The sequence below is a fragment of the Rousettus aegyptiacus genome, unplaced genomic scaffold (genome assembly GCF_014176215.1).
Source record: "Rousettus aegyptiacus isolate mRouAeg1 unplaced genomic scaffold, mRouAeg1.p scaffold_m13_p_2, whole genome shotgun sequence".
In the NCBI taxonomy this organism is placed as follows: domain Eukaryota; kingdom Metazoa; phylum Chordata; class Mammalia; order Chiroptera; family Pteropodidae; genus Rousettus; species Rousettus aegyptiacus.
The window spans coordinates 71,072,221-71,091,740 of NW_023416295.1; the positions used below are offsets into that span (position 1 = coordinate 71,072,221).

At 30.8% G+C, this 19,520-nt stretch overlaps 1 protein-coding gene across 4 annotated transcripts in view; it reads left to right on the forward strand.

The window, feature by feature from the left end:
* The window catches only part of LRP1B (LDL receptor related protein 1B), a 1,622,137-nt gene that overhangs the window by 1,064,178 nt on the left and 538,439 nt on the right, over window positions 1–19,520 (forward strand). For all 4 annotated transcript variants that reach the window (XM_036236560.1, XM_036236558.1, XM_036236559.1 and 1 more), the window contains exons 24-25: window positions 11,440–11,637; window positions 13,116–13,320. In XM_036236560.1, coding sequence (XP_036092453.1) covers window positions 11,440–11,637; window positions 13,116–13,320 — 403 coding nt within the window. The remainder of the gene's footprint in view (window positions 1–11,439; window positions 11,638–13,115; window positions 13,321–19,520) is intronic.

A 19,520-nucleotide genomic window follows, 5' to 3' on the forward strand; every position in this document is an offset into this window, starting at 1 on the left:
TATATACATGTTTGGAGTAGAAAAAATAGATCAAAGTTTAACCTCAGTCATATTTATAATCATATTTTACATGAGAATTGGCTCCATGTCTAGTTTTTGGATATGGATGACAAAATGACATATTATGGTGGTTTTGTACTGGATAAAATCAGTAACACTCATGTTCAATATTAGAATAATTTAATTTTTAAATGATAGTGACCAGGTGCAAAGATAACTCTTCTAATAGATTTGACCCCTTCTACACTCAGCTGAGAATAAAATAGTAACAGAGCCATAGAAGCTCACTGTTAAAATAGCTTTTTTTTCACACCTGGCTTTGTTTATAATTTAAGAGAGAAGCAAAAGTAAACAGGCATAACGTGAAAATATTTGGGTTTGGTTACAGGCCAGTGCAATAAACAAATATCTCAATAAAGCAAGTCGCATAATGTGTGTGTGTGTGTGTGTGTGTGTGTGTTTTGTTTTTTGTTGTACATTTAACCCCCTTTACTCTTTTCTATCACCCTCAATAGGACAACAATAAGGTTTGCTGCAGAGATTGACTCTTCCTTTCTCAATTTCTCCATAGCATTAATACTGTTTGAAAGCATTTTATTCACAATAAAATTTTTTTCAAAATTATAGTTAATCTTTCAGACCCTGAAACAGCTTTATCAACTAAGTTTATTTAATATTCTAAAACTTTTGTCATCATTTCGGCAATCTTTACAACAGGAGTAGGTTCCATCTCAAGAAACCACTTCCATCTACGGCCATGCTACTCGAAACAAGCTCCATTCTGTCTGATATCGGAAGTTAAGCAAAATTTTGGGCCTGTTTAGTACTTGGGGGACCACCTAGGAAGATCAAGTGCTTTAGACGTAAAAAATAAAAAAAAAAATAAGTGATTGTAAACTGACAAAATCCTTGCAATCTGTGAGGTCAACCAAGGGTTGTCTCACAAAAAAAAAAAAAAAAAAAAAAAAAATTGGAAAAATAAAAAATAAAAAGAGAGAGAGAAAGCACTTTCGTGGCCCATTCATAACAAAAGTAAAAGAAATAACTCCTCATCTCTTAAATTTTAATCATGAGATTGCACCAATTCGGTCATATTTTCAGGCTCCACTGGCAATTCTAATTCTCCTGCTCTTTCCAAGATATTTGTAGTTACTTCCTCCACTAAAGTTTTGAACTTCATGATGTCACCCATGAGGGTTGAAATGTTCCTAGCTCCTGTTAGTGTTGGTTGATATTTTGTCCTCTTCCCATGAATTACAAGATTTCTTAATGACATCTAGAATGGTGAATTCTTTCCAGAATGCTTTCAATTTACTCTGCCCATCACAGGAATCACAGTCTATGGAAGTTATATCATTACATTTTTTAAAATTAAGATTTGAAACTCAAAACTATTCCTTGATCCATGGACTACAGAATAGATACTGTATTAACAAGCATGGAAACAACATGAAATTATTGTCCATCTCCATCAGAGCTCTTGAGTGACCAGGTGCATTGCCAATGAGCAGTAATATTCTGAAAGGAATCTTTTTTTCTGACCAGTAGTTTTCAACAGTTGGCTTATAATATTTAGTAAACCATGTTATAAACAGATATGCTGTTATCTAAGCTTTGTTGTTCAGTGTATAGAGCACAGGCAGAGTAGATTTAACATAATTCTTAAGGGCTCTCAGATTTTCAGAATGGCATAAATGCGCATTGGCTTCAACTTAGTCATTAGCTGCATTGCTCATATCAAGAGAGTCAGCCCATCCTTTAAAACTTGAAACGAAGTATTGACTTTTCCTCTTCAGCTGTAAAAGTCCTAGATGGCATTTTCTTCCAATATAAGGCTATTTTTGTCTCCACCGAAAATCTATTGTTTAGGGTAGCCAATTTTATTAATTACCTTCTGGACAACTTGCTACAGTTTCTATATCAGTGATTGCTATTTCACCTTGCACTTTTATATTATGGAGATGGCTTCTTTTTTTAGACTGCAAGAACCAACCTGTTCTAGCTTCAGACTTTTCTCCTGCAGCTCCTTCACTTCTCTCTGCCTTCATAGAATTGAAGATGGTTATGGTCTTTCTCTGTATTAGGCTTTAGTTTAAGGAAATGTGGCTGGTTTGATCCAGATCACTAAAAGTCCCGCCCCCCCCCCGCCCCCCGCCGGCCACCACCACCAAATCAACAAACACTAAGTCTGCTTTACTTTCTTATCACTTGTGTATTCACCGGAGTATCACTTTTGATTTTCTTCAAGAACATTTCTTTTGTATTCACAACTTGGCTACCTGGTACAAGAGGCCTAGCTTTTGGCCTTTTACATGCCTTCCTCACTATGCTCTATCATTTATACCTTTTGATTTAAGTGAGAAATATATGACTTTTCTTCTCACTTGAACACTTAGAGGCCATTTTAGGATTACTAATTGACTTAAGTTTAATATTATTGTGTCTCAGAGAAGAAGTTGGCCCAGGAGAGGAAATGAGACAGGAAATGGCTGGTCAGCAGAGAAATCAGAATGCATACAATATTTATCAATTAAGTTAGCTGTTTTATATGGATGTGGTTCATGGGACCCCAATGCAATTACAATACTAACATGAAATATCACTGATCACAGATTACCATCACAAATATAATAATAATGAGAAAGTTTGAAATGTTGGAAGAAATGCCAAAATGTGACACAGAGACATAAAGAACGTAAATGCTGTTGGAAAAATGATGACAATAGACTAGCTCTGCTTAGAGTCAGTTTATAAAAAATGCAGTATCCTCAAAGCATGACAAAATGAGGTTTGCCTGTATTTTACCTTTAAAAGACAGTATGGAGCTTTTTTTTTTTTTACATGAATAATTGAACTTGCTGGTAATTTATCTCTCCCTTAAACATATAGTATACAAAACACTATTGTAAGCATTTATATTAGTACAGATACAGGTTTTGTTAGGCAATGGATATTACTGTTTTATTTAAACCAAGTTTTATTTACAAAAAGTGATTTGTTCTATATTTCATTTACTTCATTTTTTTTGGAAAACCTTCACCAGATTTATGATTCAATAAAAATTAATTGACTATTAATAATAGAGTTTTAAAAATAAAATTTATTTTTTCTTGCTTTTCTGTTTCTTATTTCCATCATTCTTAAGTTGAGTCCCTGTTTTTAAAATGCATCCTTCTTTCGATTGCAATACCTGTGCTTATTCTTCTTGACATTTCAAAAATAAAGAAGAATAGTACATTTTATACTTAAAATTAGAAACATAATTCCCCCATTTTTTTCTCTTGAATTTTCCTATTTAGTGCTTTCATATTTTCTTATTTTTCTCAATTCTGTCCTTCCTAAATTCTTTATAATCTGGCTTTTGTTGAACTGATGAACTTATTTAATTTTCTATAGGTTTACACCTAACATCTTATTTGTTAAATGTAATGACTTTCATAAATACTATTTTCGTGATCATTTTTTTATGTAATTTATCTCTAACTCTTACTTTTCTTGGGTGTCTCAATACTTTATTTCATCAGTTCCTTAAGCCTCTCCTCTCTAATACAAATATACAATTTATTAATCACCTTTCTCTTGAAGTATTCATTTAATTTTAATTAGGAACAACCAGGATATTAACTGCTGATTTCATTTCTTTTGTATCTCTGGTTTCTTTGCTGTTACCTGGACAGTTCCCTTGCAAATCTGCAGCACATTTCTATTATGGAAAGAACATCATGGCATTCCTTTTTCTTTTCTCTTAGCCTGAATTTAGTAGAATTTCCCACTGATGATTTTCTTGGTTCTTATTCTCCAATTCTATTTCACCAGGTATAATCAAATAACCTCAAAATTAGTTGGCTAAAACATAGTCTTTTTTTTCTCCCTTGATTTTCCATAGTTCTTTCAATGGTCCCAGTTTTCTTCTTGTCTTTAGGGATCCCAATCTCAATTTATCTTTGACCTCTCCATTTCTCTGCTCCTCATTCTCTTCATATAGATGAATGGATGGATGGATGGATAGATGATGATGATAGATGATGATGATGATGATGATGATGATGATGATGATGATAGATAGATAGATAGAGATAGATAGATAGATAGATAGAGATAGAGATAGATAGATAGATAGATAGATAGATAGATAGATAGATAGAGATAGATAGATACAGTTTATTTTCCTCTACAAAGGATTCAGCTCTCTTTCTGCAACTCTGTAGCATTTACAACAGCAGAGCACAGAAATTACATATGCTGTAATGATGATGGCAGTCTTCTCTCTGACTTATTTGCTGTCTTCTTATTTCCCCAGTTTGTGAAAAGAATATTAAAACTTAAAGGACTATACATATTAAAAAGGGAGAAAGAAATTTAAATCTGCAAGATGAGTATTAAAGGGAAAAGATGAGACATATGGTAAAAAATAAAAATTGAAAGAAAAAGAATAAAGTAAAAATAAGCAGATGGCTACCTTGGGGAATATGGGAGATCAAGGTGAAGTGATCCTGGGACTGAAGCTGCAGGGAGTTTATTTCTTTGTTTATCTTGATAAAATAACACTTTACCATATCAGTCTTCATCTGTGATTTTAAAGTAGCTCTGTACTATTTATGAAAAGACATTCAAATTCTTTAGTTTGCTAGTCAGGAAGAAAACCTTCTTTATTTTTGCTCATTTCATCTCTTCAATCTAATGTTTCATTATCTTCCACTGTGAGTTTCTAGTACAGGAACATTATTACTGTTTTCACCATTAGTAATAATAAATGCATAGTGGGACAGTATATATAATGTACATTCACATATATTACTTCATTTTACCATCTCCTTTATTTACTCTGTTCACTGTCATCTATGACCTTTCAGGATGACAATATCTTCTACATTTTCTCTGGAAATTTGATTCTTATACCCTATTCAAAATGCATGATAAAGAATCAAGAGCTATTTACATAGAATTGTTAGTTGTAGTTATAATAACAATACCCTGAGAGGACTATAGAGAAATTCTTTTTCTTAGACAAGTCATCTATTGCTTTCATATTCTGTCTTGTAAAAATCATATGTGAACCTATAGTGGGACTAAGAGAAAATTAATGAAAAGAGAATTGTATATAGAAGACTACAGCTTTTTAGTGTTTTTCAAGAGCTACTTGCGATATACTACATTCATAAACATGAAATTTGTCACTATAAAAATGTAAATTATAGTCTCTTTTTTGGTACGTATTTCATCTTATAATATGCTAAAGCAGAAAAATTTTAAGGCACTTCTAAATTAAGAGTGTGATGTGCTGGTTTAATCTGTTAAATTCAGTCATTTATGAGACAAGAACTAGTGTGCTGGAAAAAATTGTTAGAAGACTATAAAAATTAATGACTCCTTCATATTTTTCTTATATTCATTCAAAATTAAGTTTGCCCCACAAGAACTGAATATATCTACATCAAAATTGGAATACACCGAAAAATTCTTCAGTGTGTTTTATCTCAAAATATTTTATGTAGAGTTTTTCTTTTCTTTTAAGAAAACAATGCATTGTAAGACTTGGAATTTAAAATTCAGTCTTTATGATTTTGTACTAATTTATAAAATTACATATTAGATTATTCATTACAAATTTTAATTCTCTCAAAGAGGAAATACTAATTTAATAAACCAACATAAATCTTAAAAGTAGAGGCACTGAAGAAGATATAAGATTCAGAGTTCAAATATGAATTCAAATATTTATACTTAAGCTTTTTAATTTTTGGTAAGCTGGTTCATTATAGTCATAATCAAGTAAATATTTACCAAACAAATTCTCAACACAAAACGACTATAATAAATATAAGAACTTTAAAAGCTTTGAACAGTTTTAGTAAAATACTCAATGCTATTCAGGTCACTGTTCAGAGAAAATAAGATGTTTTTAATCACCTTTCATTTTATTATGGAATCTTTTAAATATATTTGAACCCAGTGAAGAATAAAGTATTCACAGACAATATTTTAAAAGCAATGAAGATTTGTTAATTATGATACAAATCATTTTCTAAAAGTAATAGAACATTAGATAACTTTGAAGCTCTCTGTGTATCTATTCCCCCATACCCAGAAATAGTTATTTGTGAAATTGGTATATCTGTTTTACCATTATATGTTCTTAAACAACAAACAACATATAATATAATTTTTGGTTCAAGAGAATATACTTTCTCAAATGAAACATGAAAGAATGAATAGTCAGTGATCTCTTAAATATTGCTATAGTGGACATATGAGTTCTCCAGAGGAGGAAAAAATATTTAGTTTTTGTCACAATGAATTACCTTACTCTACATATATGTCATGTTTAAACAATTCTTATTTTATGTATGAGCTTTTTTAAGAAGCTGGAAATAATAATTTCTTTGATTAGTAGTTTAATTTTTATTCTTAAAAATGATTAATCTTAATAGGAAAATATATATAAATGCTAAAAAAAAAAATACCAATAAAGAATAAAGTGAAAATTAGTTTCCTTTCCACTCCTCAAACCCAGTCACCTGTTCCCACGGCAGAAGTGGTAGCATTCCCTAATGGATCCTTCAAGAAGTATTCTATGATTTCTTTTTATACAGGCCTAGGAAAAAAAAAAAAAAATATATATATATATATATATATAGTTTTTTAACTTAAATGCTTGCATAGTATGTGCAATGTTTGCATCATACTGTTTTCAAAATATTGGGAATCATTTTCTGCTAGCATATATATGTCAATCACATTATGTAGCCCCATAATATTATACTGTATTACTATACCATCTGTTACTTATCCAGCGACCCACAGATAAACATTTATGTTGTTTTTAATATTTTGCTATTACAAGCAATATCACAAAGTATTTTCTTACTCATCTGCCATTTTTTTTATGTAAAATTGTATCTTTAGAATAATTTCTTACAAATTGACTTACTTGGTCATGGGGGATATGTATATATAAATTTTTGAAGTATTGCCCAATGGTTCTCAATATAGGTTATAACAGTTTATACTTCTATTATCAATATATCAGAGTGCTTTCTGTCTGCGCTTTAATCAATGTTTATGGCTTTAAAATCCATTAATTATTTTAGGAGAGAAATTGAACACCCTTTTTTATATTTAAAAGTTGTTTATATTTTTTCAATGATTGTCTATTTTGTATACTCTGCCTATTATTTATTTGAGTATTTTTTCTTGTCAATTTATAGGCACTCATATGTATTAATAATTTAATCTTTTATTGATTGCAAATATTTTACCAATTTGTCTTTTCACCCTTTTACATTATTTGTGTCCTACAATTTTATAAATGCATATTAAACCTCATTCTTTTCTTTAGGTCTTCTATGATTTGTGTCAAATTCAGACATGTCTTCCTCGTTTTAGGGTTCTAAAAGTAATTGTTCTATGTTCACTTTTAAGACTTTCATAGTTTTCTTTACTACATCAATTATTTTAGGTCATTTGGAAGTTACTTTTTATATTAAGTGAGAAAATTTTCCAACTTAATTTCTTCTCCAGGTATTCTAAATCTATCATATCTCTCAACTTTACAGTCAGTTATGAGTCAGTACCAAAATATTTTTCTATTGAAACAATAACATATTTTACTATCAGAGTTAATCAGTATTATATATTTCTCCTAGAATTTTTTCTAGTCACACTTTTTTAATGTAATTCATAGAATTAGCTAGTATTATTTTAAAGAATGGTGTCTGTAATATCTTTTTCATTACAATAAATTTATAAATTAATTCAGGCAGAAGCAAGATCTTTGGGACATTATAATGCTATAAACTTTTTCATTTGTAAAAGTCTTTATTCCTCTCAGTATTTTAAAATTTCTTCATATACTATTTTTATATTTTTAATGATTTTATTCCTAGATTCCTTATCTTTTTTTTATTACTGTTATTGCTAACATACATTTGTTCTTTTTTCATTTGTCTTATCAGATGCTGCTGTTTGTAGAAATGCTAGTGATTTTTGTCTAAAAAATCTGTAATCAAGCCATATTCTCACCCTTTGCAGCTGGCATTTATTTTTCTGTTTTTTCTCTGTGTTGTTTGGCCTTTATGCTGCATGCCTGTTTTTGTTTGTTTGTTTGTTTTGTTTTGTTTTGTTTTGTTTTGTTTTCAGACCCTCCTACTGGATCTTCATGGTGCCAATGAACTCATAGAAGGTCCTGAGACCAAGCTGTTACTTTCATCCCATTGTTAAAAAAATGATTGTAGTATTTGCCACTTAGTTGTGCTACCTACTTTGAAAACTGTGCTCTGCCAGCATTTATATAGATTATATATCTACAGCAGCAAGCATCCTCTCAGAAACTTTCTACATTTTAAATGCATTCATTAGTCCTTCCTCATACTGTGGTATTTTGGTAATACATGTCTTCCATTGTTAGTGAAAGTGGAACTTGCATTTCTTTTTTTCCTTTTCTTTTTTCCTTTTTCTTTTTGGGTTCCTTTTTTCGTCTGGTGTGATATCCAGAAGCAGCATCTCATTACCTTACAATTTTAAAACCATATGTCCTTTAACAGGTATTAAATATAAATTTCTCTACCAGGTTGCTGCTGCACTTATAATTTAGTACTTGACTAAGGGCAAACTATAAGCCAAAAGATAGGAACACTGTTCAGAGCTGAAATTTTACTAGTTTTAGCACCTGCTAAGAAATATTCAATTTCCTTTTGGCGTATCTTCATTCTTACCTTTTCTCTTATACAATATCTCTTTTGCTTATTCCTTTGAGTAATATTTGGAATATAATAGTCATAATAATTAAACACATATTTAGATATTACTAAGCATTCACACTTTTAATTATTAACTATCTTAATAACTCAGTATGTTATACATTTCATAAATAAAAAAAACATTGAGGATCAGAGAGTTTAAGTAAATTTCTCAAATTTATACAGGTAGTTGGTAGCAGAGATCTATCAAACCTGTATTTTCTGACTATAAGTCTATCACTTTGACCTACATATCACAGCAACCTCCATATTTGTATTTACTGTGATGATTTTCAGTTTATAAAACAAATTTACATAAATTATTTATTGGATTCTGATAACAATAGTTGAAAGTAGATTATCATTAATCCCATTTTATATGTAAGGACATTTAATTTCTAAAAATATTTTAAAAAATTTTTAATGCAAGCACTTGTTTCATAATTAGAGCAGAGGATCAAACAAGGGCTTCCGATCTAAAATTAGGCATCTGAAGGAAACTGGAATTTGGGTGGTAAACACACAATAGAATATATAGATGTCCAATTATAATGTACACCTGAAAATTATATAATTGTATTAACCAATGTTGCCCCCAATAAATTTAATTTAAATAAATAAATAAATGCCTAAAAAATAATGATAAAATAAAACAAAATTAGGTATCTTTCTTTTAAATGCTGTATATCTAACACAACCATTTTCTTAACATTAAAAATGCTAAATTCTGGATTTAAAAATTTATGAGTATTTGTTCTATTGGGAGTGATCTGGAGTTAGGTTTTTTGTACATTTGTATCTTGTATCGGTTAGCTCTTATCACAGTAATGCTCAATAAACTCCCCATACTATACAATAATCTCAATGCCTAAGTGATCACAGTACACATAACTTTTGCTCATAAGTTCTCAGGCTTTCTGAGCAGTTGGTATGGTCTTGGCTGGACTTATACTATGCAGTCAGCTGCAGAGGAAGTAGGTGGCTTTGCCGATCATAGCAGATCTCTCTTTCATGTTAGCTATCAGCTTGTTTCTTAAGGTATATTCAGTTTCTCTTCACATTTATTCATTCAAAATACATTTAGTTAATGCGCTGAGCAGAGACTACTAAAGTAGATTCGTATCTAGTGGAGAAAAAAAAAAAAATGGCAGAGAACTTCCCTACCCCAAGGGTAGCTAGCCTAGATTTGCAACTTTCTGAATCTCATAGCTGTACTTAATAATGTCTTCCCTTGGTGTTAGTCATTAGGGACATCATGATGGGGAAAACAATCGAGATCCCTGTTTTCACAGAGCTTATAACCTAGTGAAAGAAATTAATGACACACAAGTAAATATTTAAAATATATTTCAAAGAGAATAAATAGGCTATGGTGAAATAGCATAATGGAGATGGGGTTTTATTATGCCACTGATTAAGAAAGACCTTTCTGAGAGGATGAGATTAATAAGAACAGTAAACCTGATTGCAATGGACAGAAACCCAGCTCAAATTAAGTTGAATGGATAAGTTCGTTGACTTATATACAAAGCATGAAAAATGTGTAGGAGATTTGAAGGAAGAAACTATCCTTAGGGATACTTGGAACTATGGGTTTGAATGTCCTCTAATCGTGGTCTCTTCCAAATAGTTCATTCTTAGTGACTTTTTTATTTTCTACTATAATGCCAAAAATAGAATTCTTCAAACTACAAGGACAAGAACACTGACAACACTAGCTTTAGAGATTTGTGACCTAAGAGGAAAAAAAAGAGTTGAAACTCTCCAAGTTTACAAACCTATTAGTCTGACTTAGATCTTACATCCACCTCCTGGGACAGTCGGTGGGCAGGGACAATTATAGCAGCTCACATTCAGACAATGTATCTAGATTAGTGATAAGAAAATCGATTTTCCTAAAGGAAAGTGCCAAGAGGTGGCACTAGCATGGAAATGGGGATAATCTTTGCAACCCTGTCTCCCTCCCTCCAAACAGAATTCGTATCTAACTCTTATTAGTGTGTCAAATAGTAATTAGTACAGAACTTGATCTAATTTTTAAATGATAACATAATTTTTGTAAGTTTTGAGTATTGAAACATTTTACTTTTCTTTTGTTCAGGTATTGAAACATCTTTATTTCTGTTTTTTAAGCTTCTTCCTTTCTCTCCACCCAGGCCTGATCTAGGCTTAAAAACTAGTGGGGAGTAGTGTAGTCATGATTTTCTTGGAGTTTGGGGAGGGAAAGCTTCATCTTCATTCTTATGGAGATCACTTTCTAACACATGCACAGCTCTTTTAATAGAAATCCTCTTGTTCAGTCTCTCCTTCATGGATCTGTAGGCATGTGATGACTACTAGCTAACTCTTAGCAACTTCCATGGTGTTTCTAAGGTTTGGACTGTCAACTGAAACTCTAAGAAAACATAAAATCTTCCAGTTTGTTTTCAAATTGCAGTAATTATTGTATTATTTAATCAAAATCAGGTGTATAAAAATCCAAGGAAGAAAAACACATTGATACTATATCATTTAAATAAAATTAAGTTTTTTAAGTTTTTTCAAATTTTGGATTAAGAGAAGCTGTTTTTTTTTTTCTAATGACAGAGAATTACATAATTATCACACTTTTAAATGAGTAGATTTTGACCTCAAACATTTTATCCCACTTAACAAGTTGGTAAATATTTTCATAAGTTATTAAAAATAAATTTAATTTCAGATTCGTTTGAAGCATTCATCATCTTTTCTATTCGCCATGAGATCAGAAGGATTGATCTTCATAAGAGAGATTATAGTCTACTTGTTCCTGGACTAAGAAACACAATTGCGCTCGATTTTCACTTCGATCAAAGTTTACTTTATTGGACAGATGTTGTAGAAGACAGAATATACCGGGGCAAGCTTTCTGAAAATGGAGGTACATGTGTTACAATGTTGACTTAATGTTTAGATTAATTTTTAACTAAAAATTCCAGAAAATATGTTGTAATCAAAAGGAATTTAGATTAATCTTTAGCCTCTGATTCTACATCTCCTCCCTCATATATGTGACATCAGGGATGTCACATACAAATGTGAAGATATGTTGAGGGAACGAAGTAGTTGAGGCCTGTGCTATATACTCTGTTTTTAAATTGTGGACAAATTTATTAATTTTTGGTGAAGAAACGTACTTTTAAGAAAAAAATGACTGTCTTCTACATACTAGTGATTATATTTTTGTGAGTTAAAATAGCTTTTTAAAATTTTGTTATAATGTCAGCAAAATTCATGAGTAAATCATGAAATTTTGCAGACTATTAATATGAATATGAACTAAATATTTTTGCCATATTTTGATGTATCTCTTTTTTAATCTAGGTCTTTCTTAAGTGGCAAGACTTTGAGATAAATATATTTAATATTTCTCATGAAACTGTTACATCTATATAATATTTCAAGGGCCTGGTATTTCTATAAAATTCTAAATTCCTCCTTAAATCACACTTGCATTTTTTAAAAAGTAATAAACGCACAATATAGTTATGATGGGTAAATTTGTATCCTATGTCATATTGCAAAATGTTGATTTCAAATGATGAATTTAGATCTATGGTTTTAGCTGGTTAACTATTTAAAAATAACACTGTTAAAATGTCTAACAATAATCACTGGTAATGTCATAAACTGTGAAGAGTTATCATATGATAAAAAGGTGTTTTTAAACGTTTTTTTTTTAATTCTGAAAGAAACAAAATCATAGATAAATAAGAATATTGGTGGACATTACCAAATTGCTTATTTTTATTTAGAGACCACTAATGCATTCTTCTTTTATTTGCAAACAAATTATATTTTTTAAGTCTTATAGCCTAAGGAGACGAGTAAAAGGAGTGTGATTTGGGGCTTATCTTTGTTATAATTAAATGCAGTAAAAGCTAGATTTATCTTATTTGTCATGCTTCTGAAAATAGTGTGTGCTGACTAGCTACAATGCCATTGCCCTAGGAACTTTTTCTCTTTATTCTACCTGTGAAGAGCAATGTTTGAATTAAATTGCACTGATTTTAACCAGCACACCATTATTATTCCCCAAATCTCATGTTCTGCCTAAAAAGTCAGAGAAAAGAAATAACATTGTTGCAACCTATACATTGTTATTAGCCTTAGAGTTGCTTAAACATTCAATTCCACTGGTGCTGAGAGGATCTAAGAGATTAAAATTTTTCTGTTAGAAAGATCAGTAAGTCTACATTTTGGTTCTTTTTAGTTTTCTCTGTGCCAGATGATGCTTTTGCATTCTCTCTCTCAAAAGTTAGAATAATGTATAAGTATTTTGTGCTGATACATAGACCTTTTTCTTTGTGATGAATGTTTCTTGAATGGATGCAAGTGTTGATTTTCCTTTTGTTGTAGGTGTCAGTGCAATTGAAGTGGTTGTGGAACATGGCCTGGCTACCCCAGAAGGATTGACAGTTGATTGGATAGCAGGCAACATATACTGGATAGACAGCAATCTGGACCAAATTGAAGTAGCCAAACTAGATGGTTCCTTAAGAACTACACTGATAGCGGGAGCTATGGAACATCCCAGGGCCATTGCTTTGGACCCAAGATATGGGTAAAGTGTTCCTTTCACACATTTATTTTGGCATACAAAACAATCTTTCAAATTAGTATTGAATTAAATTGTCTCATAAATTATGAGTCAAAGTGCTTATTTTGTGCATGTGTGTGTGTGTGTATGAATATTTATGTAATTGTGTATATATGTATGTGTCCATATGTGTATGTGGTATATATATGTTTATTACCACAGTTTGGTTATAGGATTTTTACATAGATACTTTTAGAGAATAGAAATGTCTTCTTTCTAAATTTGGGCATTAGGCAGGCTCTGTTCTAAGCTGTTATAACTCTATTGTGAAGCAGCAATTTAATGAATTTCTCTTTGACCTGCCAAAGAGATGTTGTAATTGTACCTGATGGTTGCAAACCACAGGGTCAGTCTTTGATCCAAATAGTCACAGATGTTAATCACCTGACTCTTTACTTATTTTATATGTACTTGGAGGTTGTTTGAAAAACAATTAGAATAGCATGAAGTAGCCCATTGGTGAGATGCTGACTATTGGGACATTTGAAAAACAAGGCACATGATTCTGGAAAACAAAGTCAGATGTTCAGTAATTTAAGTTTTTTCCACCACTGTTTTCCTGTGTGTTCTTTTGTGAAAGGCCAAAAGAGAAACATTGGATTTGAAGCCAAAAAATGGAGATTCCGGTTCCTCATCAGTCACTTATTCTCCAGAAAACTTACTCTTCCCTTTGATTTCAGTTTTCTCTTTTATAAATTAGAGATAATAATATAATTATCATTAGATTGTTTTTGAGAGGACAATAAACATGTGCGAGGGCAATAAACATGTAATATATAACTAATATATGTAAGAATTCTTTGTTATTACTGTTAATTGTTTATTTCCTTGATAATTTTTTTGTAAATCTAAAACCAATGTCAAGTCTAAAGGCTAGTAGGAAAAAAAATAGGTCTGAACTTTTAAGTAATAGAAAGTCCAGAGAGCACAAATGAGATTGAGGAGTTAGCCAGGAGCGAGTTAATGAGATGCAGAAGAGAGAAAGGGAGCTTTATGTATAAGTCAGCTTCCTGGCCATACTCTCTGACTTGTGCTCTCTGGTTAATGTCCAATACCCAGAGATCGAAAGATTGGGAAGTTTGTTTTGCTTTCCCTCACTTCAGACAAAGAAATTAAAAAGGCAAAAGAAATTGTCTAGAACAGAGTTCCCAGGTGGATTTTCTTTCCATAGTGTCTTAAATTTATTTGAATCATTTTTTTTAAAAAGTATACTGGGGAATTTTGCATATAGCTGTGGTTTCTGACTTTTTTTGAAAAATAGGGATATCTAGCAACAATGAGTTGAGCAGTAGCTGTATATTTTAGCATGGGGGTATTTTCTCTAGTTTACACAGTTTACATTTTGCCGGTTTTACTCATTACCTGCTATAATAACAATTCACCAGAAAACAGAAGTACCACGTAATGAGAAATTCTCTTTTTTAAAAAAGACTATATCTGAGGTTACAAATAGATTTCTGATCCTGACCCTTTACTTCCCACAAAGGTTCATTGTCTAAAGAGGTTAAAGCCTCAATATAACAACTACTGGTATGAAATTTTCACCTATTAGACCTATCTAACTAAGCTGTACCAGCATCTTACCTGTATGAGAAACTTTCTGCATAAGAGAAAGTGATATTTTGAAGAAAGTTGTAGTTTTAGCACGTATACCAACATATAGGAAAATAGTGAATGCTAGCCAAATTATGGCTGGCACAGAGAGAAAGAAAAGAAATAATAAAAAATAATAAAATAATATAAAATAAAAAGTGTATGAAAGTTTTAAAAATCATCTGCCCAAACAAAGTGGTAAAGCTGAGAGCTGAAACTTCATTTTCTGTAGCTTTGAACTTCCAATGCTTAGAATAACCTTATTCATCTCAGTTTAGTTGGTGAATATCTAACCTTAAAAGAGAAAAAGGAAACAGAAACACAAAAGACATACAACTCACACATAGCATTTAAGTGAAAATATTAGATACTATTTCAATGGTATAAAGGAATCTTCAGAAGTAAAATATCCTCTAAGAATTGAAAATTAGTAATGAACTAGCCTGTGAGTAGGGAAAACCTATAATGCTTCTGAGGAAGTTTATGCCCTTTATTATTAATGGTTAGTATGATATCATGAGGCAAATTAAAATAACTACAGTAGCAAATTTTTTTTAAGACCGAAGAAATAACACTTGTAAATTTTTTCTGGCATGAATAACCAAAGTTCAGATAACAGTATTAATTCATTCAACTCTAGGAATGAGTTGAAAGTTTGACAGGTTTAGGTATTATGATATGATAAGATTTTTATTGTTAAAAATTGTTTTATAGAGGTGATGGAATGAAGAAGTACAAATTAGAAGTTACAGAATGTCCATGGGATGTAGAGTACATTATAGGAAATATAGTCTAGAGTAATTGGGGACTTGATAAAAAATATAAAAAAAGAAAAAGATTATTTTGTAGAGGGTTAATAACAACTTGATAGGAGGTTTATATAAATACCCTTAATTAAATGTTTCATTGTAGCAATTAAATTTTAAAATGTAGTGCAAGTATTGAAATAGTTTCAAGTTTGTTGGACACTTTGGTAAAAAGTTATAGATATGTTTAAACATTGGACCTTTCATAGGGTAAACTAGGAGCATAGTAAAATTAAACTCTCTCTCTCTCTCTCATACTCACACACACACACACACACACACACACACACACACACTGAACTACAAAACCAAGCTAAGCACAAGAAAAGCAATACTGAAAAACAACATTAAATTTGATTTAAACTCAGCTTAGTGCTATTCACATATTCAAAAAGAAATCTAAGATGTCCCCCTATTTCCCAAATTATTCATGAAATAATAAGGAAGCTTTGATTTAAAACTGATAGGAGTTCCCAAGACATTTAAATGTCTTTGAAAAATTCATTTTAGGATGCATTTACTGGATAATTTTTAAAGAAATATGGTTTCTGTAAGTACTACCATCTTTTCTACTAAATCATAAGTTTTCTGATGGCAAGCACAGTTGCTTCCAAGTCTATGAAATCCTTCATTATTCTTGTTATATATAATTTTGCTCAATAAATGCTTTTAAAATTGTGATAAATTAATGACACATATGAATAAACTTTGTCTATATGTAACTTATAGGAATTCAGGACTACACTTTAAAAAATGAACAATACAGTAAAAAACAGCTAATACTATAAACTTTATTTACGATAACAAATGAAAAGAAGTTTGTAACAGCCACTTTACTTCCTACAGCAATCAAGGTCTTTGTGACCTAGTTTACAGATACCACAAAAAGAAGTGTTTTTAATCGACTACTTTGCTTCCTAAGCATAGAATCTGCTGGCCTTTATTTTACATTATAAAGGGTATTTTCTATTATGCCACATTCCTTTAATATTCTGGGTTTTGACCCAGTATTCTAAGTGACATGTTATTCAAAGATGGTAAATTGGGAATCACAGGGAATATACATTTTTCTTTTATTTCATTTTAAGGGAATATACTTATTGCTAACTTTAATGAGTACATGAATTTACTCTAAACATCAAGTTTATTATTAGAAAGTAACAAGCACCAGGAGGTTCAGAATATACAGGCAGCACTCACTTTAGTTCTTGAACTTCATTGTCTGTATTCTTGTGCACCTGCATGCATCTTCCTGCACCATTGATGGCATTTAGTCTTCATTTGTCGTAATAACTAGACTCTGCTGTAACAAATGCAGTTGGTGAAAGCAGATATAGTAATTGTGAAGATTAATAAGACATCCCAATAAAAATTTAATTTTATCTGGAGTGTTCTTAAACAAAAATAATAATGACATTGTTAGTTTTAGCAGACCTAAAGATTGTAGATAAGTGACTTCCTTTTTTTGCCAAGATCATTTATTTTCACCTTCTGCAGTTTGACCCGATAGATGATAATGGTCCATTCATGCCTGTAATGGTACAATTTGTTCATGGTTTATTGACCCGACTTAATTCTGATACAGACTAACCCATGAGTGCAGGAACTGTAGAATCAGTAGACTGTAATCTCTTTTTCAAAAGTAATTATGTCTGAATATTTTCATACATCCTGTAAGAAAGGATATTCAGTCTTTGTATTCATGAAGAAATAATGCAGTCATTGAAACACTAATACATTTTGACCATAAAAAAGTAAGAATATGGGAAAAATTATCCTTTAAAAATACCATATTGCAAAGTATACAAAAGAGCACTTAGAATTTTATGAAACAATGATCCTTGAAATCAACTTTTAAAATTGATTGTAAACTGACTATGTCAAGGTTAATAACATTTTTTAGGGAAACTAATTCTAGAACATATTATTTTATAAAGAGTTTTAGAAATTTTCCACCTGAATTGATAAAAGATTAGGACCACAGTGACCACTACAGAAGAAACAGCTTAATGTAGCTATATTTAGTGAGGAAATGAAGAGATCACTCATTTTAGAATGCTGCAAATTGTCCCAATACATATATATGTATTGTCCACTGCAAACATCTATTTGAAAGTCCACAGTGCCTATTTTTGGTAAACTTACATACAGAGCATGTGGCAGGGGTGCTGATATGTATTTTGTAATTGTCATGACCACGTAAGGTAGAACTAGGTAGAAAGTTATAAGGAAGACACCAAATCTCCATTTGTTATACAAAAAAAAGCAGATGCTCAGAAGTCTTTCGGTCATTATTCCAGAGTGTGAAATCTACCCTTGTCTAGATCACATGGTGGCTTATCAACCTATACTCAGAGTATCTATGATTCTCAAATTCACTGTTTGTTTCCAGGGATTATTTTTACTAATCTCTTTTTAAATTTGAAAATCTACTTTACTTTGTTTGTCAAGATATCACCATAAATTTTACTGATGCTATATTGGCCTTGTTTCTATTTTAAATCTTATTTTTTTTAATGCTAAATTAAAGGGAAGCTGGCAAATAACAACCTGTGTTAATGAAAGATGTGTGTATAGAAGTGAGACAAGAATTTATTTTATATTCATTGTTTTCAAGAAAAACATTCAGCTACTTAAATGAATAGCCTACCACCATCTATTAATTAACCTTTGTTTCATTTTAACTGGCAACATATTTTATATATCTACTTCTATCTGTCTATATCTATGTCTCTCTCTCTATATATATATATATCTCATATTATTTTATGCTTACATTTTCAGATAATTCATATTTTTTTCATACAAAACAATTTTATCTTTAAACATTAGTATTTTCAGAAAAAGATTCCCAACAATAAGATTTTATAAATGTCCTCTATTCTATTAAATTTTTAAAATCTATTTACTTAATGTTGCATTATTCACACTTTTAAACTTTTATTATAAAATATTTCAAATACACGAAATAAAATAATTGTATAACAAACTCTCTCACATCCATCACACAGCTGTAACAATTATCAATACATTTTTCTTTGCTATATTAATGTTAATTTTTATTTTTTCCAATTGTTTACTATTTGGTGGTTAAACAATGGATAATTTAAGTTTTTTTGTTTTTGTTTTTGTTTTTTTTTTTTATGTATATGTTCCCACCACCAGGGTTGTGGAAACTTCTAAAGCTATCCATGAAACTAAGATACTTTTTTAAAAAAATATAAACTCATTGTTTGAGAGACGTTCTATGATATATATCCAATCTTATGACCTATTCCTCTAAATCCTTTTCTCATGCCTTTGATTCATGCTTACTTTATAACACTGATCTACCTTCGCATATATGTTGTTATAACATTTAAACATTGGCATTAGTGTTAATTCTCATTATCTCTCTCTACATTTCTTTAACAGCTCGAAAAATCTTCAAACTTTGCCTTTAAATAATATTCTCTATGAATACATGTGTGAACATGCTTGTACAAACACAAATATTTTTTATGTACTAGCCATCCTTGTGCTAAATTGTTTACATCCACTACTTCATCAAATGCTCCTCACAAGTGAGACATTGTATTTTTCATTTACAGAAGAGAAAATGGAATTTGAGATTGAGTATGCTGGAGTGGCAGATTCCAATCTTGATTCTGAGCTTATCTAACACAAAAACATATGCATTGCCAAAATTCAACATTCCCACAATTATTTCATAACATTTTTTGACTGTCTATTGCTTAAGTTGTACATGAACCTCCATTTTTATCA